This window comes from Arvicanthis niloticus, chromosome 12, assembly GCF_011762505.2.
Source record: "Arvicanthis niloticus isolate mArvNil1 chromosome 12, mArvNil1.pat.X, whole genome shotgun sequence".
Taxonomy (NCBI): Eukaryota; Metazoa; Chordata; class Mammalia; order Rodentia; family Muridae; genus Arvicanthis; species Arvicanthis niloticus.
Window position 1 is genome coordinate 41,317,431 of NC_047669.1, and position 26,607 is coordinate 41,344,037.

General features: G+C 38.5%; 1 protein-coding gene across 8 annotated transcripts; it reads right to left on the reverse strand.

Annotated features, from left to right (window-relative positions):
• Positions 1-128: 128 nt before the first annotated feature.
• Tfg (trafficking from ER to golgi regulator) lies at positions 129-26,253 on the reverse strand. 8 transcript variants are annotated; one of them, XM_076943021.1, is made up of 10 exons: positions 25,879-26,253; positions 21,420-21,648; positions 16,188-16,271; positions 14,890-15,036; positions 12,261-13,136; positions 10,184-10,351; positions 5,933-6,061; positions 4,400-4,489; positions 1,669-1,709; positions 754-949 (listed from the first exon to the last, which is right to left on the reverse strand). In XM_076943021.1, exons 2-9 carry the CDS (start codon positions 21,601-21,603, stop codon positions 1,675-1,677), a joined length of 1,713 nt encoding a protein of 570 aa, XP_076799136.1. In that variant the 5' UTR covers positions 21,604-21,648; positions 25,879-26,253; the 3' UTR covers positions 754-949; positions 1,669-1,674. The 8 variants fall into 8 exon arrangements, with proteins under 8 accessions (XP_034370622.1, XP_034370621.1, XP_034370625.1 ...); XM_034514732.2 differs by having other exon boundaries at positions 5,921-6,061; positions 25,879-26,251; XM_034514731.2 differs by lacking the exon at positions 1,669-1,709 and having other exon boundaries at positions 129-949; positions 25,879-26,246.
• Between the last annotated feature and the right edge of the window lie 354 nt (positions 26,254-26,607).

A 26,607-nucleotide genomic window follows, 5' to 3' on the forward strand; every position in this document is an offset into this window, starting at 1 on the left:
TTTGAAACCCTACTGTGTTTATACTATAAGTCAATCAGACTTGTTATATGAATAGAAATCAATTTCATTAATTCTATAAAATGACTAATTTCCTTATGTCTTAAATAATTAAGCTACAAGACCACAACTGGATTCAATCACCTTTATTAGCCTATCAATGTTACATTTTATACATAATGTCTAGTCATCTTCTCAAAGGGCTCTATGTTTAGTACATCATGTTAATAGTAAATAGCCAAGTATGACAGCTATACCTTAGCCTAGCTTTTCAATATTCTCTGGGAACTAGAAAGCCAATCATTTTACACACATGTAAGAGTAGTGTTCCAAAATAATTAGGAAGCGGCTACAATTTTAAGCAGGGAGGAAACAATATTCATTTTGGTCTTTTTGTGTTTGTATTCCAGTAAATTATATTTTCAATTAACAGCAACAATGATATCATAAAAAAATGCTCTGCTTTTTAAATTTTTAAACTTCAATACAATACAAATTGAAACAAAATAGTATTGTATATAGTCTTTTGGGAGGCAACTAGCCATCATTAATGTAGCTGAACCTCCTTATCGATAACCAGGTCCAGGCTGGGTATGTATAGCCCTGACCAAAAGAGGACGGTTACGAGCATAAGGGTTAGCCCCACTGGAAGGAGGGGCCATGGTACTTGCAGGAGATGGTGTAAAACCTGGTCTTGGTTGGTAAGCACCAGGTTGGCTTGGAGCCATTCCAGGCTGAGAGCCAGGGGGAACAGTATAGTTAGCAGGTTGAGATGTTTGGGCAGTATAAGTTTGTGGAGGGTAAGTGCTCGCCTGGTACTGCTGTGGTGGTTGAGCAGGCAGTTGTTGTGGCTGGCCAGAAAAGGCAGGAGCCGGTGCCTGGGAAGTTGGTTGTTGGCCATATCCCTGGAACTGCTGAGGCTGTTGGGGTCCAGTCTGCTGGTTATAACTAGCTGAAAAAAGCAAAATAAATAACAAATGTTTTGGATTTTTTTGGTGAAAGTTTTCCAGAGATTTAGTCTTACTGCTATGGACCAAAATTGATTAAAAAATTAATAAATTAATTAATAATTATATAGTGAGTCCAGCAGAAAACATCTCAAAACCAAGGAGTTACAAAATTTTTCTAGACAATTTTTAAAGTCTACAGCCTAAAATTCAAGTCACTAAAAACATGTCTTTTCATTACAACTTCTTTGAAACTAATAACCCTTGAGCTAATTCCCATTTGCACAAAATTCCTAGAATGAATGCTCTAATAGGTGAAATAATTATGCTTTCTAGGAAGACGAAAATCATAAAAGCAAAGTAGTCATTAATTTGGTTTAAAGGGAAGTCCTATTTAACAGTACCACATGAAATCACATTACAGACAAGTGCTTTATAAGTGAAACAGTGCTACAAACACTCTTTTCATATAAATTGTTTTAAAGTTTATTTACTATAATATCTAGGAATAATGACTACCATGTTTATAGTTCTTAAATCTTTTATATTTGGTACCTGATACTTTTGCCTTGAAAACTCAAATTTTGACTTAGTATGGCATAATAAACAAAAAATCATATCATACTGGCCCACATAATCAACATCTATATTCATTATATACTAGAATAGAATTAAAAATAAAATCTGCTTCACTGAAAACTTTTATCTCTACTATGAAACACACCTGCAGCTACTTGCAATGAAACCTCTCCATTGACTGGAATCCTGTCAGCATTAAATACCAGATACATAAGACAATTATTAAAATATGTACAACCCTGCATTTAGAAGAAAAAAAAAAGGATTGAATGAATTTGAGTATATTCTGAACTCACCTTGAACCTGGGTTCAAAATTTACTTATGAAAGAAACCTTTATGAACAAAACTGGAAAAGGTCAGAGGGAAAACTGGCAAACCATAAGAATCAGAGATTGGTCAGTGTCACGACCAACCAGAACCACTAGCAAGTCTCCATGCAGAGTAATTAGTTCTCTATTTCCATAGCTCTTGAAATCAAGGAAATAGAACTAGCAGGATCAGAAATACAGAAGCAATTTGAAAAGCACTAAATTTTACTCAGTGAAAACCCTGACTAAAACTTCCCAGAGAAAGCTTAGGTATCAACTTGCTAAAGCAATTTACACATGGTAGTACTTGCATACTGAATTAAAATAAATTTGTAACATCTTGGATGTCAGGTAATTTGTCCTCTCTTCTATGCTAAACTTAAAATTGTGTGTATGTATGTACCTACCCATGGAAGCCAGAAGAGAGAGAGCATGGACATGTCTGATGGCTGTGAGCTGCCATCACCATGGATTCTAAAATCTGAGCTCAGTTACTCTGGAAGACAGCAAGTGCTTTCAACTTCTGAGCCAACTCATCAGCCCTGACAAAAACTTTCAAGTGTAACTTTTTACTGTAAGTTTTTGGGGAATACCTTTTATTGAAAATGACTATCTCATTTGAGAGGAAAGCAACAAAACTATCTTTTCATCCTACAACTGAAATCTAAACTTTTTAAAATTGATCTGGGAAGCACTTAGAGTCTTAATTACTGCTCAGGAAAGGAAACAGCAGTTACAATACCATTTCAGTAGCAGTCTACTGGGCCATTAATCATGAAGCAGTATTTCTCATTATGTTTATTTGTCTCCATTCCTACACCCTCCCAACACTCCTAAAATGAGTAACGATAGGTGAAGAGTATCACAAATTGCAACAGAATAGGTAATAGATATTTTTAAATAGTTATACCTAAGCCTAAAATATTGACCACTCTGGTCTAGATTAGAGAATATAAAATGGTATAAAGACAAGAGAAACACATTCTGTTTCAGCCCCTCTATGAATGTCTGCATGCCCTGAAAAGTCAGTTATAAAACAAGTGAGTAGAATAAGAGCAGTGGTGTCCTCACTGTGGCTACATGACCTGTGATGCCTTTAAACTACCAAAGCCTAAGTCCTACCTCCAGGCAAACCAGTCTATAGGAATAGGGCCCAGGGGAAGAAGCTAAGAGAGTTGAGAGCATCTCCTAGATTAGACAATGACACTTAATCTCTTCAGATCTCACAGCCTAGTGTTTCTATATGTTATATAATTTGTACCATATACTTTTTTTTACTTAAAAGGATAACACACTAAAATGACATTCCCTTTAAATTCACTCCATTTGTTTTTTACAATTAGGACTAACAACTATAAAATAAAATCATTCTACAGCAAAAACAATCCCCCAAAAATTACTGTATGTGTAAAAATATACCAAACTTTAGTACTGACAAAATTTTGTAGTCTAGGTCAACAATCAGCAACTGTCTGAACCAATAAAAGATGAAAAGTTCAGCCTCCTTTAAAGGGTCATATAGTAAATATTTTAGGTGTTGTGGGCCACATTGCTTCTCTCACTGTTCCAACTACTCACTCTACTCTGTCAGTATAGTGCAAAAAAAGTGCAACAGCAACAAGGACAACTGAGAAACATGTAGGGTGCAAGTGTTATCAGTAGCAGACTTACACTACAGCTGCATCTGCTATAGTCTATAGCTATCCATCTATAGCTATATATCTGTAATCTGCTGATCTATACTCTTATATTCTAGTTAACAACACAAAACTCTCAAAATAGAATTTTGTTAAGATCCAATTTATAGAAGTTATTTTAATCTTTGACTATACATGGTAGACAGAAACTCTGATGTAACTAGAAAAAGTACCTAAATTATAACCACAGCTAAACCAAAGAAATTTATCATATTAAATATAGATAATCTTCATAATATAGATAATATAGATGGTAATACTAAAACAAAATACCCTGTGTCTGGAAATGGGAACAGCTACAAAAAGGCTCAAGTGATGCAGACTTGCTATGTGTTGAAATCCCCTGGGTCAGATGACAACTGTGCCACTTCACCTCAGCACAGTTAAAACACTAAATACTCTTAGTTGTCTGAATTCAACTGTAATTTTATTTGTATGTTTTATTTTTGGAATTCTAGCATATTTTCAACAGGCTCAAATAAAACAATTTAGTTTTTATTAAGTTTGCTTCTGCATGTGTGAGGAAATTGTCAATATACCTACAAATAGTAAGAGTACTCTAAAATTATGAGTGACACAGAAGAAAATCTTTTAATTTTTTTTCTCAATTTGAAGTCATCTAAGAGGTTAGATTGTTACTGTAAAATATAGTAAAACATTTTTATACTATAGATTGTAGAATCATCTCTATAATTATGTTGTATTTGCTCACTAAAAAAGAAAGTGCTGATTTGATAAAACATCACTTTTAAATATAAATAAGTATTGCTTGCCCTAATAAGTACTTAACACTTACGATAATGCAAATATTATAAATCAAGTACTTAGGAGGAAGAACTTAAAATTAACTCTCTTTCAACACCTCCTCACCTGAATACTGCACACCGTACTGCTGTGGAGGGGCCTGAGGCTGCTGTGCACTGTAGCCAGCCTGCTGCTGGTACTGTTGGTACATCTGACCTATGAAAGAAAATACAGACAAAAGAGAAAGTTTCAACTTGGCAGAGAAATACTTTTAAGATACCTTTATATTCCCTCCCAATTTGAATAATACACATTGAATAATAATTATAATTTTTGTTATTCCTTAAATGTCTGTGAAGAGAAGAATAAATAACTTAAAGGTGATTGCTTGCTCTGCTACAGATAAACTGCCAAGTATGTTAGCTGGCAGCCAGTATTTTTAGTGATATAACTCTCATGGCTACCACTTTATAAATTCTATAAAGTACACTGTCCACACTATATGCCATCAGGTAAGTAATCAGAGAAAAGGGACAAACACGTGTCCTCTACATTAGCCTCCCATTTGAACCAATATCCACATCACTTCTAGTTTGTTTTAGCTTTGGCTCTTGTATTTCTGATGCAGAGTAAGACTGACTAAAGATAGTGGAGAAAAGACTTAAGGTAAGAATACATACTCTAACATAGGATAGCACCTGCTAGTCCCCAGTGACTCACATTAATTCAGTGAACAAGCATGGGAAGTATCACCACAGGACAAGAAGATTCCAGTCACAGCTCATTTCAGCCTACAGCTGTAGTTAGGTTTTGTTTTAATGTAAATGCTGCTTTAGGTGCTATGGATTCACTTACTGTGATTATGACTATCACCAATCCTTTGGTACAGACTGTTAGAGCACCATTTGGTGTTTACTGTTTTAAAGTAAAACATGACAGTTTTAAAGGTCCTAACATGTATAAGTAGTTAACAGAAAAAAAGAAGAAAAAAAAAAAGCCATGTCAAGGGTTGCCAGAGAGATCAGTATGGTCCTCTGATGCAGTTTCTGTGTTTCAGTGAGGCTCCTCATTTGCTGATCTGAAATCCTTCAAGCATGCCAACCCTTTTAAATACTGAGCTTTCAATTTCATTCAGGATAAATGAGGTATTGTTTAAAAGTGCTGATTTAGTCCAATTTTCACACTTTTTTAATCAGGGAAAAATTATCAAAACTCAGAGATTAAATTACTTACCAAGGACACATAATTTGAAGAGGAAAAAAAATAGCTTCAAATGCACTGACCCAAATCTACATTATTTACCTAAAATTATGCTTCATCATCTCTATATAAATCTTTTTAAGTGACAGAAAATATAGTGTTTGGAGGGAAGATTATAAAGTAATTTTTCCCCAATCTTTCACTTGTGTTTATATTAACTTAAAACATTTTTCATTTTCTCCCTTTTTCTTCCTTTCAATAATCAGAAACATACCCAGTATATTATTTGGTTCCATGATACTAAACACCATGTCAGTAAATAAGACTATTTTATATCTGTGTAGACAGTAAGCCTACCTATGTAAATGGACTGCCATTACCAATGATGCCTCAATAAACACTTCTGCACATGTCCCTTCCCACACATGGCTCCGAATACTATTTTACCTTCAATCTGACCTGCTTGTGTCTGAGCTCCCGTATAGGGAGGCTGCTGTGGCTGAACTGCTGCTGGGTGTGCTGCTGAGGAGGAAGAAGCAATGCTGTCAGGAGTTCCGGAACGGTCTTCTGTAGGAGCACTGGGTGGTCCTGGATGGTTATGAAAAGTCAGTTAATTACTCTGTCCAAGGTCTTTCCTTAACAAGCACAATTTAAACTTTAGGTTAATGACAATAAAAATAAAATCACCATGAAACAACCATGTCACTGACAACACACTAAGCTTATGTGCTCCATATTTTCACATTTGCTCCAGTCTTTAGGATCCAAAGTCAAAATTGGAAATCCTTCCCTACAATGTATGAAATGCTGTATTCCTGAGTCCTAACCTCCCCATGTCAAAATCAAAACTCCTATCTACAGTCAACCAACAACAGTGCTGCTCTCTTAAGCAGGTCTATACTTTTTAAACTCAATTTAATCTCCCTGGTTATGTTCAGAGATCCAAACATTTCTCACTAGTCTTCTCACATGTTCTCCTTTTAGTTAAAATGATCCACTTCAGGATTTCTTAGGATATCTAATCATTTTTTTGGCCTCTACTTCATTTATCATAATTACTGCACTCTATGATTATCTGCAAAAGTCACATACTTAAATGACCTTCTTTAAAACTTAGTTATAATTCTAATAAACCTTTGACTTGTAAATACTTTAATTCCTAGTGAATTTATCTACGGCTTACTTTTTAATTTAAATAAGCCATACTGATTTCTACTTTGTATAAATGTCTACACAGGCTTCATTTTCCTTAAGACTCCGAGAACTTTGGCCATACTCTTGTTCTTTTTTGATAGGCCTAGGACTCCAGTTAACACCTGTAGTCAATCAAACTGTTACTGAAGGTAACACATGGCTTACTGCTTCAAGTTACTTTAGCAACACAGAAGGGTGACATGAAAGAGTTTTTTTGAGCTAAATTACTTAGGTTGTACTGCCAGAGCTAATAGTGGCTACTGACTTTGGGCACGGTACTCTATCTCTTTCTATGGCACAGCCTCTTCAATTATGTAAAAGGCATACCAATTCTGACCTCAAGGTTACTTGGAAGGGTTATGAGTTAAACAAAGCTTACAGCAAAGTCTTCAAAAGGCAATTACCACTTAGAAAGCTTGATTTAACCACTATTATTAGCAGTCTTTCCTTGAAAGCTGTCTCTAGCTGTTCCAGTGGCACGTCCTCAGAACATACCATGGTTTAAATCTAAAATGTCACCAAAGTCCAGGTACTAAAGCTGATGACTGAGACATGTTTGAAATGAATGCTCAGACACCATAACTGGGTTATCCCACTGATGAGCTGACAGCTGGTGGGCTACCAGAAGGTGAAAGTGTTGGGGGCTGACTTTTAGCAGAAAGCGGCTATCAGCTTTGCAGCCATCTTGAGCCATATACCCTGACATGAGATTTAAATTACAATAGCCTACAACAGCTGAGAACACTCGGATAATCTTGGTTTAGATACCTTGAGATTAAAGGTGTGTGAGATTAAAGGTGTGTGACTTAATAGTATACTTAGAAGTATAGAGATCAGAGTTAGAGACAAGACCTAAGGGCATGATTAAAGGTGTAACTTAGAGGCGCGGCTTAGAAGTGAGACATATAAAAGGCAGAGACAGAACAGATCAGGATTGAGACGATAGAAGACAGAACCAGAGATCAGAGAATATAGATGGAGATCAGAGACTATAGAGGGATCATCAGAGACGAATCTCAGACATTAGGTAGAATCTGCCGTCACCCTCGCTCTTGCTGAACCCCCACCTGAAGACCGGAGCGGCAGCTTGGGCCCGGATACAATGGCCGCCCAAACGTGGGTCGGCCCGGGCCTCAACATTTTGCTCAGGCCGAGACATTTTTTGGCTGCCCCAACGTGGGACTAGTGCGGTCCTCAACATGAAAGGAAAAAAAGAGGAGTGGTTCTGGAGAGCATGCACTTTAAGAATGCATCTTGTCAGTAGCCTGCCCCCCCTTCACTTCCTTGTTCATTTGCTTTCTGATCACTACAGAGTAAACAGCCTTCCTTTATACACAAGCAGCCCTTGAGATGTTTGCTTTGTTTCAGGCCCAAGCTAATGGGGCCAATGGATCATGAACTGAGATTTCTGAGACCATGACCCAATATACATCCCTTTCCCTTAATTCAGTGATTCTCAACCTTTCTAATGCATGATCCTTAAATACAGTTCCTCATGCTGTGGTGACCCGCAACCATAAAATTATTTCATTACTACTTCATAACTGTAATTTTTCTAGTTAAAAATCATAATGTAAATTTCTGATATGCAAGATCTCTGATATGTAACCTCCAAAAGGGCCATAACCCATAGGTTGAGACCACTACCCTAAGTTTTCTCAAGCATTTTGTCACTGCAAGAGAAAGCTGACATACATACCATCACTTCAGGGATATGGCTTGTCCACTAACAGTCAAGATCTAATGAGAATATATGCTAGGTTATGGTTAACAGGAATGCTGATCACCAGGTTAAAATATACAGCTGACTGGTTTACAACTTGTACACGTATACACACACACACACACACACACACACACACACACACACACACACTTCCTCCTAGAGAAGGTACTGTACTATTAATCCTAAAAACACTCTGTGTGTGGCTCTTCTCCTCTCTTATACGTAGCTCTTTACTGTGGTTTTCTCTGTTTTTCTCAGACTTCGTTCTCTTCACGTCTACACTACTGTGGTAGCTATTTCCTCCCTAACCATACCACATCTCAAGAATTAAAAAAAAAAAATACTCTGGTTGTTATCTATGAGATGACAACTAAGTATACACATCCACATGAAGAGGTAATATATTCAAATGTCTTCTCAAAATCTAACAATTCTCTTCAGTAAATAACTCCACAAGTTTCCAAGAAAATCAAAATAAATAAATCAAATAAATTATCTATTTTAAATTGTTAGAATTTGCAAAGTAAATGGTGCAGGCAAACCCTTCCCATAGTAGCAAAAACTTGAACAAAGTAGAAGAAAACAATTATTTAAAATAACTACTAGTAAATCAAATCTCAGAGAAACTAAAAGGGAGTTTACCCCTGTAGAAATACAGTGAACTAAGAATTTCAAGACTTGTTAGTAGCTCCAATAGTAGAAAACCATCATATTAACAATTTCATGGTTAGACAAGGAGCTGGAAATGGAGGATGAATCTCCTTGTCATTGAAGACCTAATTACTTGGACTAAAATAATTATAAACTCTGCCCAAATCCTTAGCCACTTATCTGTTTATGTAATGGGGTAAATCCAAGGGGTCTCAGGAAAAAAAAAAAGAAAGAAAGAGAGAGAGAGAGAGAAAGAAAGAAAGAAGGAAGAAAAAGGAGACAAAGGAGGAGGAGGCAGCATCTACTGCTGAAAATAAAAACAAAACAACAAAACACCACCAACAACAAAAAACAACCCAGAGATACCAGCTACTCTCCCCTGGTAATTTAAGTAATTTAAGTCCATAAAGACTAAGAACCTGCTGGAAGGGCAATAACAAAGCTCTTAGAAAAAAACAAAACAAAACATCAAAAATTACAAGTCAGCAAGATACACTAATGAAAATGCTTACTTTACAATGAAAACCTGCAAGACAGGTAGAAACGAGAAAATAAGACACATATTGTAATATTGGAAAGCAGCCAATAAAAACATGAAGCACTCTGCAGCAACATGTGTATGATTAGGATCCCCCTGCCCCACTAAGAAAAACAGGTACAATGGTGACAAAATGGTGACAAAAATTTTTAAGCAAAAGAAAGAGATAAAAAATTCAAATAATTTAAAGTACTGCTTTATAGCTAAAAACTTATTCATATAAAAGCAACTAATCAGAAATCTGTTTAATTTTCAATTTCCTAAAATTAGAAGAAATAGCAAGATATATCAAACGCAATTTACAAAAAAAAAAAAAACTGAACTTTTAAAATTTTTGATAAAAGTTCTGATTTAAAAAAAAAAAATCTGAAAATACTTCTTTTAATAAAATTTACCTGAAGAAAACAGTGGTTCCTTTAAAGGTAAAAAGCATGCTAAAGACTAAACAAATCTCCTTGGGGGTTCTGAAATCATGAATTTTCCTGTTTTATAGAAACTTAAATATGTAAAAAATAATTGGCTGAACCCTTAAGACATAATATTTTACCATATTCAAAAAAGGGAGAGATAAAAGATGAGAGGGAAAAAGGAACTGACTTACCTGAAACCTGGTCATCTGTTAATCCAAATGCTGACATGACATTTTTATTGATTTCATCTTGGTTTTTCAGAGGATCAAAAGCTGACATACTTGCTGCCATAACCTGAGTAGACTGTTTCCCAGAAGAATCAGAAGCAGCAGGCTTTTCTTCCCTACCATCCACAGTATCTGTAATAAAGGAGTAAACAAGTTTATTTTATCTATACCCAAAAAGGCATAAAAAAAGATAAGAAAATACACATGTATATAAATACTGTCAGGACTTTGTGAATATAGACTGTGTATATGCTTCAGGGAAAATTAGTAAAAAGAACAGTTTTTCCAAAAGAATTATTGTCTCTTACCACTGCCCCTTTTAGAATTACTGGATTAAATTGAGTGCCAATAATCCTAGCAATCAAGAGGCTACAACAAGAGGATCAAGAGTTCTAGGCCAGCTATACAGCAAGACTATCTCAAAAAGGAGAAAGTAAAACATTATTATTAGTTATTATTATTATTATTAAAAAATCTCCTTAACAATCACAATCATTTTACATGTTACTTTTATGGAGCCCTGAGCTGGCTAGTTTTTGTGTCAACTTGACACAAGCTACAGTCATCAATTGAGAAACTGCCTCCTTATAGATCAGGCTGTAGGGCAGCCTCTAAGGCATTTTCTTTATTAGTGGTTTGTGCAGGTGGGACCACCCCTAGGCTGGTGGTCCTGGGCAATCCATAAGCAGTAAACTAGTGAGCAGCACTCCATGCCATTTACATCAGCTCTTGCTTCCAGATTCTTGCCTGGTCTGAGTTCCTGCCTTGGATTCTATCAGTGGACTATGATTCAGGATATGTAAGTCTTTTCAGAACTCCTTTCCACCTCAGTTGCTTTTGGTCATGGTGTTTCCTCACAGCACTAACCCTAACTCATTCAGTGTGTATGTTTGTGTGTGTTCACCTGTGTGCACAGAGATCAGAAGACAATCTCCAGTGACATTTCTCAAAAGCTGTCCAGTTTGCTTACTGAGAGGGTCTCTCAAAGGCCTGGAGCTCACCAAGCAAGCTATATCACTGGCTGACCACTGATAGCCCCAGGTCACTGCCTGTTTCCATCTCTACAGTGCTGGGATTACAGACACATACCATCATACCAGGCATTTTTCACATGGGTTCTGGGAACTAAACACAGACCCTACAGCAAGTACTTTATCAACTGAGCTATTTACCTAGCCCATACCCCAATGACCTACACATACACGTAAGACACCCAAGAAGCAGTTATAATAATGAGTGTTTTATTTTGTAAAACACTATAAATCTTGCCTAAATTTAGGATCTCAACTCTTATGTTTTGTCTATTCCTCTATTAACAAACCAAGACAGCCAAAATTATTAATCATCAGTAAAATAACACAATTCTGCTCTTATCTTAAATATGTACTACTTATTAGTTATTAAAATACTTGTAGAAAAAATAAATTTGGAATTTGTTTCAAAATAATATACAAGGTGACAAAGTATAAACAGGCATGATCCTGACTTAAGGTAATTTTTATAAGTGAACTTGGATTTATTAGTGTTGGGTCTACTTTGATAAGAGGCATTTGTACTATGTCCTTGTGTCTTAGTTACTTGTTTTATTGCTTGAAAAGACATCATGGTCATGACTTGCTTTGTATTCAAGAGGATCTGAGTTTTTTGTTTTTTCTTAAAAAGAAATACATTTATTCAGTGTCATGACCAGACTATTACATTTAAGCAATCAATAGGATGGATGAAAAAGGTCTACAGTAAAACCTTTTGTTGGAATGCTTTACACTTTCCACAGAACAGAAACTAAAATAACCTGTTATACAATTAGTCACAAATAAAATCCTGGAGTTTTTGCCCCCACACGTGAGTATTGTCTAAAACATGTCTTCTTTGTAGCAGCTAGGCCCTGCCACCACTGTGCTTAGCTGAATTCACAAATCTGTTGTAACCTGTAGCTTCCCTGTCACTTCTCTAGCTCTCCTCTCCTGCTAAGCTTTGTTTCTTGGCTGTAATTAGAACCTCCTGCCACAGCCATAGCTACTGCTGGAACTGCCACAGCCACCTTGGTTTCGTGGTTTAGTAAAGCACTGGCCTCCGCCACCATAAGGGCCAGAGCTCCTGCTTCCAAAGTTTCCTCCCTTCATCGGTCCAAAATTTGAAGACTGATTGTTGTAATTGCCAAAATCATTGTAGCTTCGACCACCTCCAAAATTGCTTCCATCACTGCCAAATCCATTATAGCCATCCCCACTGCCACCATATTCACCACCATCATGGCTGCCACCACGACCACCACCAAAGTTTCCGGAAGCACTTGGACTTCTCGGGCTAGATGAAGCACTAGCCATCTCTTGCTTTGACAGAGCCTTTCTTACTTCACAGTTGTGGCCATTCACAGTATGGTATTTCTGAATAACAATCTTATCTACAGAGTCATGGTCATCAAAGGTGACAAAAGCAAAGCCTCTCTTTTTTCCACTGTCTCTGTCAGTCATAATTGCTATCACTTCAATTTTCCCATACTGCTCAAAATAATCTCGTAGGTGATGTTCTTCAGTGTCTTCTTTAATACCACCAACAAAGATCTTTTTCACAGTTAAGTGGGCACCTGGTCTCTGAGAATCTTCTCTTGACACAGCTCTCTTAGGTTCCACAACTCTTCCATCTACCTTGTGTGGTCTTGCATTCATGGCAGCATCCACTTCCTCCACAGTGGCGTAGGTGACAAACCCAAAGCCCCTGGATCTCTTGGTGGTTGGATCTCTCATTACCACACAGTCGGTTAGTGTTCCCCATTGCTCAAAATGGTTCCTCAGAGTCTCATCAGTTGTTTCGCAGCTCAGGCCTCCGATGAAGAGCTTCCGCAGCTGTCCTGGCTCCTTGGGAGACTCTGACTTAGACGTGACGGCAGGGTCATGAGAGCCTTCAGCGATGCTTCCTCGGCAGCGTCAAAGAGCAGAAAGGAATAAAATAATGAACGTGCCCCAGGACCTGAGTTTTTAACCTCCAGAATTCACATAAAAAGCTAGCTAGGTAATACCTTCCTATAGTTCCAGCAATAGCAAGATGGGAGGCAGAGACAAAGCTAGACTAGCCTACTTGGGGAAGTCCCAGGCCATTTAGAGACCCTGTCATAAAACAATAGGTGGAAGGCACATGAAGAATGAAGGGTGTCTTCTGACCTCTAAATGCACATGCTCACACATGCTACACTTGTATGTACATCCACCCATATGCAAGTATATACACAAAAACAAACAAGGGCAAAATTCAGAATAAGCAAACTGCTTTAATCTGTAATATATAAATAAGTCTTCATTATAAAAGTGTCTAAGATAGTAAAGTATTTCAGTAAGTTTTACCATAATCCGAAATAGAGGTAAGACTAAAATTACTAATTCATCGGCAAGTATTTATTTAGAATTTACCATCAATGTAATTCCAAATGGTTAAAAGAAAAGATATGAAATAAATTAAAACCTAACCACATTTTAAAAAGTAAAGTGTCTACAATTCAGTAGCACATATAAATAACACCCTGAGCCTGATACTCAAAGGAAGAGACTGAGGACACAAACAAGCACAAGCACAGAGGAATGAAGGAAATGGAGAGGGAGAGGGAAAAAAAAAATAAAGAAAAGGCAACTTTCAAAATTATGTAGGAGCAAAAAATTAGAATATCTGAGTCTAAGGCTTTCAAGAAGTTATACATGACATTTTTCCACAGAAATTCTCATGGTTCTTACATGTAGCTAGCTTGATTCTTAAAGTTGCCAGTTTGTATTTTAAACATTTAAAACTTGTATAGTTTTAAACATTTGAAAATCATGAGCAGCCATTTATAAAATCATTTTTACGTGAAATAGTTTAAACAAAAGTTGAATAGTTGGTTTTGAAACACACACACACACATATATACATACATACACATATACTTTCAACCTATGAAATATGCTTTTAATTTCACATATACTTTCAACCTATGAAATGCTTTTAATTTTGGTCCATATTTTAATATACATTTTGGTGCCTATACTATATCAGCTTCCAATGTCAATAAGCCTTACATTATCTTTATTACTTATAAATAGTACATGTCACCAGTAAATAAAGTCTTATGCATATTAAAAATTGTGTTTAAAATAAACTTTAATATACTATTTTAAAGTAACAATCTAAAAGTATTTTGCATTTGAAACTTAGTTTTTACTACAAAAAATCAATTCCTAAGGTTCATTAATTATCACACTAATAACAATTCATGAATCAAAAGTGTTTGAAAACTAGCCTACTGTATGGACTGAGACAAACTAAAGAAATCATCACAAATGTACTCCTTATGCACCCGCCTGCACATTTATTATTATTCAGTACTGGGGACTGAATACAGAGTACTGCATATGTCAGGCAAGCACTCTCCCACTGAGTTACTTCCCCAGCCCTAGAGAGTACTTTAAATATGGGATTCCAGGCCCTGTCCTCCCATAGGTCTATGATTCAGTCCAAGTACTTTGATGCAGGTTTACAGTAATCTTGACAGTTGTGGAAATGCTGACATGTACAAAAGCAAAAGCAAGGAAAATAAAGCTAGCTATTAAGGATGCCATCTTATTCCTACAAAATAAACAATCCTTTCCCCACAAAAATGATAAAAGAATTCATTAGGATAAAATAAAATAAACTCAGTTTACCGTTTTCAGGAATACTAGTGGAAGGTCCTGGTTCTCCAGGTGGCTCTAAGCTGTCCAGTAAGTGATTCACTTTATTTCGAAGTTCTATCAGTTCTCGACGAAGATATTTCACCTGACTTGATTCAAGGGGTCTTGGCTGGCCATTAACTAAAACAGAAGCATTAATTTGTTTAAACTTAGGAGATGAGACTAGAATAATCTGCCTTTAAATAACACACATTAAGTAAAAATAAACAACAGAATCAAAAGTAGTTTTACTTTCATCCACTTATTTTAACTTGCTTATGTGTGTGGAGTATGCATGCTGGTGACTGCTCCCATGGCAGAAGGTTGATGCTGAGAGTTTTCCTGTATGGCTTTTAACCTTACTTTTGGAATCAGGACTCTCACTGAAGCCGCTCTGCACCAGCTGGCTGAAGGCCCTGGATCTGCCCATTTCTTTCTACTTCAGAGCTGGAGTTAGACATGTCCTCATGCCCAGCTTTTCCCATGAGTGTTTATGGATCAGAACTCAGGTTGTATGTACTGCAGCAACCTTACAACTAGGCCATCATCTCCCTATGACCTAATAGTATTTTTACAATGTTGAAATTTAAAAGCATTAAAATACATACTTTTAAAAAGTAAAAAAAAAGAAAAAAAAAATCAAACAAGATACACAGTGGATGCTAAATTCCCTACTTCCTTTTTTATCCCCCTCAGAGATAGGGTCTTAAATGAAGCCCTGGCTAGCCTGGAACTAGATCCAAGACCCATCATTGTCAGCTTTTTACTCCCTAAAAAATAATACCCAAAGTAGCAGACTTAAATGCTAAGCTCTTAAAAAAACAAAAACAAAAAACCATAATATAGAGGAGGATAATTGTAAGTTCTTAGAGACCTCAGAGGTAGTTTGAACCCTATAATTACTTCTAAATCTGACATATAAGGCATTACTATTTGGGGTAACAAAAAATATACAACATATTAATATTCCCAAACATTAATAACCTAACAAAGTCAAAATTCTGATATTACAATTTAAAACTATAATATTCTTACTAGAGATTCCTAAGTTACATCTCATCTCAAAACCAAAATAATCTTTAATTCTACCTGAATTAAACTTCTACTAATACATAAAGTTTCAAGTAATTCAAAGCCTCACCTGAATGCAAATATTTTAAAGTATTATGTAACTCTGAGCCATTAAAAGTAAAAAGCTAAGGCAAATAAAAACAATTTATTATAAAAAATTCATATCTAATAAGCATTTAGGTCTAAAAAAAATAAAATGTATTTTAAAGTTTGCCACTCACCAAATAATGTCAGTTTCAGTATTCTACTACACTGAATTGCAAAGGAAAGGTCAGAACTATCAAAAATTGTTATAAGATCTCCATCTGAAAATCAAAAGAAAAATAAATTTAGATTCTCATCAGTAATAAACTAAGTTATATAAAAAATGTAAATTACAGAGCAGAATCTCCCATAAGAATCAAGTATCAGCAAAGATTTTTTTTTGGAAATACTAAATCAACTTTATCTACTATTCTTATAAATATTTATCATGTGTTCATGAGAAAATGTAGCCAAAGTTAAGCAGGGCATGGTAGTAGCACACGGCTTTAATCGTAACAGGAGGGCAGAGGCAAGTGATTCTCTGAGTTGAAGACAGCCTGGTCTATAGAGATGAGGTTGCACAGAGAAACCCTGTCTTGAAAATGTATCATACACATTAACTTTTAGTCCTAAGAGATGTAATAATATCATAAATTACTATATTAGGCTGAAAAAAGTCTTACCATTGTATAACGCTTGATAAAATGTATCAAGCATGAAAACAAGGATTTCCATAGTTCAAATCCTTATTTTTAATAAAATACACTAACACAAATTGAGGGAGAGTTACATAAATTAGTGACATAGAGCTGCAAAAGGGTTTATAGGACTGCTTTAGTAAACCACAGTGAAATCTTTTAGATCACCGATCATGCTGAAAATGAAACCCTAAATTTTTTCCAGTTAATACATAGTCTTATATAAATATATAAAAAATAATGCATGCTGAAGACTGAGATCCCTTAGGATCCTAAGAATAAAAATATTGTAATTAGAGTATCAACTGAATGTTTCAAACACATTCACAAAGCTAAAGAATGATATGGGGTGATATGGGGTTAGGGGAAACCAGTCAGAAGAGACAGTTAACTATGTCTCACAAAACTGGGTGAGACTAACTAAACCAATTTTAAAACTTGTTCAGACATGTTATTTTAAACAAAACATGCCAAAAGCCAGGCATAACTAGGTACTTTGTTAATTATTTTTAGAACTTTATAAGTAGACCCATACACGTATACATATGTATAGCATGCATGGTTAATAATGCTCAATTCTCAGGGATTCTGCTCATAAACACACACATTTTAAAGAAAATAACATACTGATGCAAAAATAGTGAAACTTTCTGTAAGCAGTCTTAGTCTTTTTTCTTTTCTTAAATCCCATAACAGTAACAAAATGTGGTAGTTTGAATAGATATGCCCCCCTCCCCAATACACTCATATGTCTGAATGCTTGGTCCATAAGGCCACTATTAGATGTGGCCTTAGTGAAGGAAGTGTGTCACCATGGGGTCAAGCTTTGCGGTCTCATATGATCAAGCTACGCCCAGTATAGAACAGTCTCCTTCTGCTGCCTGCAGATCAAAATGTAGAACTTTCAGCTCCTTCTACAGGACCATGTCTGGCTGCATGCCACCATGTGCATATTTCCTACCATGGAGATAATGGACTAAACCTCTGAACTGTAAGCCAGCCCCAATTACATGTTGTCGTTTCTAAGAGTTGCTGTGGTCACGGTGTCTGTGCACAGCAATGGAAACCTTTTAACTAAGACACAGAATGAGTACCTCTGTTGGAATGTTAACTAAGTTGCCATCTTAGGTAGCTGCCAACAGACTATGAAACAACAATCTGAACAAATTAGACAATTTTTAAAAAAAAAAAATACCACAAAAAAGGAGGGAAGGAAAAACAGGGAAGGAGAGAGGGAGAAAGGAAGAAAATACAATATGTATATAGAGGACAGATTTCAATAAGATACCTTAAAGTGGGAGCCACAAACCACACCCAACCACACCTCTCTTGTTTTTGTAGAATAATGAACTATGTCTTTTACATTTTAAAGTTGTCAAAAATGACAGTAGCATGACAGAGGTCTTCTGTGAGATGCAAAGCTACAGTAATAATTTTCTGAGCCTTCACAGTTTGCTAACACTTCCCCTATATGAAAGGGAGAAAAGAGAATGCCAGGCATAAGGTCAGTTTTGAGATGTGCTAAGTGTGAGGCAAGAATAGAGTGTCTCGAGTTAAAAAGATTTTTAAAATTTTGAGTTCTGGTTCAGAAGTAAAGTGCTTGCCTAGAAGATCTGGTCCCCAGCCCAGTAAAAATAGATGAATGGATGGATGGATGGATGGATGGATGGATGAATAATGGATGGATGGAGGAAAGAAAGAAAGGTAAGTGGGTAAGTGGGAAGATGATGGATGGATGGATAGAAAGAAATTAGTGTGAGTGGATGGATGGATGGAGGAAAGAAATATAAAGAGATACACTCATGAGTTTTCCAGGCAAATGGATAAAACTAGAAAATATCATCCTGAGTGAGGTGACTCAGACCCAAAAGGACATGCACGGTATGTACTCACTAATAAGTGGATATTAGCCAAAAAAGTACAGAATACCCAGGACACAACCCATAGGATTCAAGAACCTGAAGTACCCAAGTGAGGATGCTTCAATCCCACTTGAAAGCAATCACAGGAGTGGGGAGAGAGGAAGGGCACCTGAGTAGGAAAGAGGAGGGAAAAAAAGGAGCATGATCAGGTATTGGGGTCAGGGATGGAGGGTAGGAGAACAGGACTGAAGCCCTGAGGGCCAGAAAAAAGAATGGAAACAGACAACCTCTGAAGGTAGAGGTGGGGGGAACCCTCTAGAATGTACCTGAGAGGTGAGAGACTCTCGGGACTCAAAGGGAGAGACCTTGGATGAAGTGCTCTACAGTAGGGGTAGGGACACTTGTAGATTCTACCTCCAATGGAGGGACAGGAGATCAAGTGAAGAGGTGGGGTTGCCATCCCATAGTCAAAAGCTCTGACCCAGTTCTTGTCTGAGGAACTGCAAGGACAAAAATGGAGAGCAGGAGAGAAAGGAGGTCCAGTGACAGGCCCAAATTGGGATCCAGCTCAAGGGGAGATTCAGGGTCCTGACACTATTACTGATGCTGTGCTGTGCTATGCTTGCAGACAGGAGCCTAGCATGGCTACCCTCTGAGAGGCCCAACAAGCAGCTGATAGAGTCAGATGCAGATACTAGTACCCAACCTATAGACAAAAGCCAGGGACCCCAATGGTGGAATTGGGGAAAAGCTGGAAGAAGTTGAGGAGGAGGGCAGCCCCGTAGGAAGATGAGCAGTCTCAACTAACCCATACGCCTGAGATCTCTCAGACTCTGAGCCACCAACAAGGCAGCATACACTAGCTGGTATAAGGCCCCAGACACATATACAGCAGAGGACTGACTGGTCTGGACTCAGTGATGCACCTAACCCTCCAGAGACTTGAGGCCCCAGGGAGTGGGGAGGCCTGGTGGAGTAGGGGCGGGGGTAGAACATCCTCTTGGAGACAGGCGACATGATGGTGGGGTATGGGATGGAGAGGGGTTGGGAGGCAGACTGGGAAGGGGATGAAGTCTGAACAGTAACAGAGGACTAAAGAATAAGAAGAAATTGACTTAACTAAGGAATACATCAGAACAGTACAGAGTTAAAACTATGTATTTATGTATTTTGAGAAAAAAGTTTTATTTTAACAGGAAGGGTGATATGTAGGAGGAGCTAAGGGGGAAGGAGTACCAAGAGGAAGAGATGGAGTAAGGAGAGGAGAAGATGAAGGACAGAAGAAGCTAGGTGATGAAAAAGAGAGGGGGGCATGGAGGCAGATGTTCACGGGTCTCCACCAGTCAAAGATAGTTCATATATCTAGGTTGGGTATTGGGTTACACTTCTGATGGAGAATTACCAAACTTATAAAGCCTTTGATTAACATTCAAAAAAAAAATGTATAAAAGCAAAAAGGAAAAGGGGGCATGGGATAGGGGTTTTCTAGGGAAGGGAAATGGGGAAAGGGGATGGCATCTGAAATGTAAATAAAATGTAAAGAAAAAAAGAAAAAAACTATGTATTTATAAACAGATGAGATTGCTCAAGTAGGAAGAGCATGAGTGACTCTCAAAAATTAGTCTGGCTAACTTCAGATCATGTCAACAGAAAAGGAGTATTTAGACACATTGGTAGGTGATCAACTTAGCTGATCACCCGTTGTAAGTTGTCCAAAATAGGTGCCAAGGGATGAACCATTTCTATCTGCAGCTCAGCAAAGCCACATGTCCAGGCTCTGACCAATGCTGTATGTACAGATAGCCAACATCTCAAACCCTAGCCAAGGAACATCTCTTCAAAGTATTCGTCTGAATGCTGGATGTTCATGCTCTGGGTACGCCACAGGATACTTGTCTTGATTTTCCTGCATGTTGAATCACTGAGAACGTAAGGTTTCTATAATAGCAACCATCATGATTTAAAGCCAGTCCTCCGAGAAAAGCAGTTGTTAGTAATAAAAAGAAAATCAGGAAATGCAACTGTAATTCTACTATGTTTGATGAAATATTTGTTAAGCAAAATATATCTCTAAAAAATAGTTGTGGTCAAATGAGCCCCAGAGCACTGAATACAATAAATTGACAATGCATATCAGCATAATGAACACCGATAACTCCTGCATTAAAATAGACAATTAGCTAGGTGTAGTTAACCTCAAGTTCCATTGTCAGTCTTGGACTACATAGAACCTGCTAAAGGAAGAAGAGAAAAGGAATAAAGAAATGCAGAGAGACGTCTGCCTTTTAAGCCAGCTTTCCTATATTTGTTTGGTGTCTTAGGGTTTTACTGCTGTGAACAGACACCATAACTACGGCAACTCTTATAAGAACAATATTTAATTAGGGCTGGCTTACAGGTTCAGAGGTTCAGTCCATTAGCATCAAGGCAGGAACATGGCAGCATCTAGGCAGGCATGGTATAGGAGCTGACTTCGACAGCTAGGGTGAGGGTCTTAAGCCCATGCCCACAGTGATACACCCATTCCAACAAGGCCACACCTAATAGTGCCACTCCCTGAGCCAAGCATATTCAAACCACCACAATTTGTAAAGAAATAATTTTTCCATCCAATATATATAGTATGAGAATCCCTTCATGAACATACATGTGGAGATCTGAGCAGAAGAAAAGTATTTGAAAAATACATGTGAAAATGTCAGACACTCCCTTCTACTAAAATACATTTTTAACATACAAAGGAATTGTATGAACTATACAAATAGTAAATAAAATAAAATGGTTGGGGGAATGGAGTATTAGTCCACTGGGGGGAATGGGGTAGGTGAAAGAACAAGTACAGTATTTAAGACCTTAAAAATCATCTTACCTTCATCCTTATACTTTATTGTAACTTCATCATTACTCAGAAGTTTTCCTCTGAATACTCGCTGCATCATTAGCACTAATTCATCATAAGTAATGTCTTCATTATGAATGGGAATTCGTCGGATATCTTCCCCAAGTTGAGCTTTGATAATCAGCTTCCCACTTAGGTCCAACTGTCCGTTCATTGTGGACTCCAGGATGCTCTATATATACAACTCTAGAGGAAAAAACTGATAAAAGCCAAACTATTAGAATGTTAAGAAATTGTGCTCCTTAAAAAAAGTGCCTGTCGTTGACACATAAATGGTCTGGAAGCATTTTATTACTAATGTAATTTCTATTATTATGTATTATATTATTTTATTCATATACTCAACTACTTAACTGACAATACCAATACCATCTGTCTAAAAATAAATTCCTGACTTCTACCCCAAAGTTGCCTCTCCTAAGGTTTTCATTTCTGCTAGTGGCAACTCTTTTCTTCAAGAAGGCCTTGCTGCTTCCCTTTTCTCACACCCTACATCTAAAGTGGCAGCAAACTTGGTTGTTATCACCATCTTGAAAGTATTTTGGTAATCCATCCAATTTGCTATCTTCAGTACCATCAATTTAATCCAGTTCACCACTTTGATCTATTACAAAATGTCTCAAGTGATCTGCTTATTTACATCTATCTACTTTCACTGAATCTTCAACAAACCAGAAGTTTGTTCTTAAGTAAAATCTAATGTCATATGCTTAGAACCTTCCAACGAATTCCCATAGAAAAATGTAAAAATGACCTAACCTCTGGCATTTTCTACTTCTTTGCCTTACTCACATCTGCTACACCAGTTTAAGATGACCTCCCAACTGAAGGCTTCGAGTTTACTATGTCCTTTGCCCTGAAGTCTTTCACACCCCCTCATTGGAACCAGATTGCTGATTATCTATCTTCTAGAGGTTTTTCCTAACAATCTAACTTAAAATGCACCCCATCACTGTCTTCTTGGCCTGTTTTATTTTTCTTCAAAGCCCTAAACACTATGTGACTTTATTTTTAACTGTCCTCTCCACTATAGGAAGTTCCTGTTTTGTTTGTTATCGCTCTAGATTGCAGAAGAGGCCTTGTACATAAGTTATTCAAATGGACAATGGCTACAAAATTGTTAACTTGTAACTCTAATGTTAACCTGGGAGAGGAGGCATGTATGAACATGAAATTTTTCTACTATTTTTTCCTAAATAACATCTCATGAGTACTTTTTCTAATTTCCTATTTTAGAAACTCAAAGAGAAAGGACAAATGAGTAATATTCTCCTGGGCTTTCGAACAACTATCCATGATCAAGCTACACAACTCCATTAACCAGTCAACCCACATTTAATCTCCAATCAAAATGGATGTGTATAAGACTGCACTTTCTTCTTTATTTTTTTAGGATTTATTTTATTTCTGTGTACAGGTGTCCTAGGAGGCCAGGGAGTTGGATCACCAGGAGCTGGAGCCATGGGTGGTTGTGAGACCTCTGATATAAAAACTGAACTCGGGTCCTCTTCAAAAGTAGTACTGCTGAGCCATCTCCCCAGGCGTGCAGTCTTTATTTTAAAAAGAAAAGAACTAAGTATAAGATGAGCAGCCTCAGCTACAAAACAAGTTCAAGATCAGTCCAGGCTACCAGACTCTAAAAAAGGACATTGATCAGTGGTACAGTGCTTGCTTGGCATGCATAAGGCTTTGGGTTTGATAAATACCTGATACCACATTAAAAAAATTTTTTTAAATGATAGAAGTAGTTATTTAATACTAGTTTTGCTAAGAATTTTCCCCTCTTGGGTTTTATTTTCCTCTTATTAATTTCAGGTTATTCAATATGATTGTCCTATGTATTTATAATCTTAAATTCTGAACACTAAGGCCTTTAGTAATTCAAATTACTACTGTAAAAGTGCATATTTAGGATCAAATGATGGGTTAATATTTGTTTTCTGCAGGGCCAAGTAATTCCTGACCACGTTTATCTATCGACACAGAATGTTCCTACCATCAACTCTTTTTACCTGTTCCAAGTAAATGACCAATGAGAGCCATTTAAGCTGTCCTAAACCTCCTACAGGCCAATTTGCTTTCAATCTTGAACTTTCACTACTGCCAGCTTTCTGTTTCCTTCTCTAAAACTTACTGAACCTCCATAACCCGCCCCCCCCCCCCCCCGCTTTAATGTGAAAAATCCCTCACCAAATCACCAAACTATTCAACTTGGATAGTTTTTAATGAATCCTAGCTTATGTCATGATTATCAAATATAAATCTCCCAATATTCCTCACATAAATGCTCCAGTCTTTGCATATAACTATCCCTCAAATGAATACAGCCCTTCACCATACTATGGGAAAATTACACTTTTATCAGTACCTCTTTAATGAAACGAAACCTAAACAGACTACTACAAGGTCAAAGCAGAACAAAGTGAACTATGGTCCACAATCTGGATGCCATAGTTATCTTAATGTAAGGAGCACAGTTGGGGTTTTTTGTTTGTTTGTTTAATCACTCTCACAATGCACTTCTCATGACTGTGATGACCTGACACCTCTATAGAATCAACTCTTTTATTATTGGCCCAATTTGTTCTCTACCTTTAGAAAATATTTACATAACATCTATATCCCAGGCTCTCAATGACAGTAAGTTTAGAAAGATGGTAAATATCTCATGCTTTCATTGATAGCCTGACAGGAATGAGGATCTTACAATAAATCTGCATTTACTTCCCTCTATCTATAGGCCATATAAGCCATCAATGTAGATTAAGGACCAGTGCTTAGAAAACTGGAACACTGTCAGTTCCTGACCCATCTCACAGTACCTTCTTTCCCTGGCCAAAAGGGGCACCTCATATCAAGATACACTCCCCAGTAAGACAAAGTTCCAGTACAAATGTACTTGGTAATACGCCCTCTGATGGGATGGGAAGCACTCAGCTTTAACGGACCTAAAAGCTAGCATTACATATCCTTAACATCTGCCATGGGTGGCCCAGATTCACTTCTAGTTTCTTCCCTGCAATCTTAGCTAAAAGTTGTCCATTTGTGTAGTGATGTCAGGCACCACAGTTATTTCCTGTCCCAAGAGAAAACCTCATCCACAGTTGTCAACTCTGACCCTGCCTTTCTCTAACAGGGTACAGACTAACATAAACTAGTTCCTAGAACTGCTGGTGAGATCACTATACATTTTCTGATTTATCTTGTTGCTGTTTTACCACATCCTAAGTCCAGAAGTGACTCAACCTAGAATGTAATGGTAACTGGGATAAACTGATGTGTCCAAGGGCATAAAGCCTGTCCCATACACTAGGAGGTAAGTCCTACAGTCAAGCCTCAGGCACCTGTTGCTTAACCTGAGAGTAGGCCCTCTTTCAGAACCTTCTAAAGCACACACCCTCTAAGCAGTTTCTTTCTTCCTTCTTTCTTTTCTTGTCCCCCACCTCCTCAAGACAGGGTTTCTCTGGGTAGCCTTGGCTGTCCTGGAACTCACTCTAGACCAGGCTGGCCTCGAACTTAGAAATCCACCTGCCTCTTACTCCTGGATGCACACCACCAACTGACTCATTTTCCTTTTCCAGTTTCTTTCTTTCTTTTTTTCTTTCTTTCTTTCTAAGAACCCTGATCATTCTAAAACTCTAAGTGATCTCGAGAACTGTATGACATGCTGCGTATATGGCAAGAATAGTAACCATTTACACTGGCAGCTACATGAGCTCATGTTGTTCTTCTCCACGGTGTACTTTCTTCACATGAGAAGGGAGAGTTAACAGCTAAATTTGTATAATCTTTGAGATTAAGTTATCTACCATTCTTCCTACGGTGCCTAGAGGCACCGACTTACAAAAGTTGGGAACTGTAATCAGCAAAACCGGTTAGGGCCTCATTCGTGTACGACCGAATGGGATTCCTTTTTGTGACCTCAATCTACTTCTTAACTCCGGGTCCAAGCCACTCCCGGAGGATCAGGCACAAACGCTTCGGGCCTCCTCAAGCCCCCTTTCTCTGCCTTCAATGAGTCACCCGCTCTCCACCTTGCAAGCCGCTCTGGAGGGTGAGGCGTCAAGCAAACACCCCAGGCTTCCTCAATCCCCCTTTCTCTACCTCGGGTAAGAGGTACCCCCGCCCCCCAGGCTCCCTCTACTCTCTGGGGCCGGAGGGAATAGGAATGGGGTACCAGCGGGGCCAAACGCCCGCCAGCCTAGGCCGGTGCTCCCCTCCCCCTCCCGCTCCCGGCCGCCCTTCCCCCACGCAGGGCCTCCGAGTCGGCGGCCTGCCCCCGCCCCGCGCCTTCACTCGCAGCCCCTTCCCACCGTCCCCAGCCCCACCCTCCCGCCCGGCGCTGGAAGGTTCCAGAAGCTCTCCGGCCCTCCGGGGCAACCCCGACCTCCTCGGAGAGCGGCCGCACTCGGCACTCCGGCGACCGTACCCGCTTGCGGAGGCCGCCGCCTCAGCTGACCCGGCCGCCGCGAGGCCACGGGGTCCTCTGTCACAGAGAGGCTTCCGACTCCGTCCGCTCGGCCGCCGTCCGCCGAGCCCCACCGAGCTGCAGGCTGCGCCGACCCGGCCAATCGCACACACCCAACAAGCCTAGCGAGAGCCGCGGGCCCGTACGTGGCAGGTGGGAAGCGCAGGGGCGGGAGCAAAAAGAAAAAAAAAGAAAAAAAGAAAAAAAAAAAAAAAAACCAAACCCAGTCCTGGCGCCCCGCCTCAAGGCGAACAAGCCAGCCAGAACGCATGCGCAGCGGAGTGAGGGGCGGGACGGGCGAAGACCCCGCTGCGTCGGGTGAGCGGCCCGGCTTCCTCACTGGATGACCGAGTGTAGGAAGTGAGAGCCGAGGCGGACACGCATGCGCGCGGGATTACCAGCACTTCCGGTTTTCGGGACAGCGAGCATTTTTTTGTCCTCTCTTCGGTGGGCGGGGCGTAGTCTGCCAGGCTGGGCTTGCTTTGAGAGTCTGGTGCGAGTGGGCATCTGTCCAAAACGGTTTGGTGCTTGTTGATTTGTGGCTATCGTAGTCAGCAAGTCAGTCACATTTTCCACACATGGAAAAAAACGAACCCCTTTCCCGCCTTCTTTCTACACATTCATTCATTCACTCACTATTGGGCGCCTACGCTTTGCCATAGGAATGCTGATGAGTCAGTTCCCGAGCTA

Excerpts from the sequence above, each read along its gene's own strand:
- Tfg (XM_034514730.2), bottom strand. The coding sequence starts at position 21,603 with ATGAACGGACAGTTGGACCTAAGTGGGAAGCTGATTATCAAAGCTCAA. Across the intron at positions 10,352-12,260 it reads TACTAAACCACGAAACCAAG|ATACTGTGGATGGTAGGGAA; the intron begins GTGGCTGTGGCA and ends CCTTTATTACAG. Across the intron at positions 6,062-10,183 it reads AACAGATGACCAGGTTTCAG|GACCACCCAGTGCTCCTACA; the intron begins GTAAGTCAGTTC and ends ATAACCATCCAG.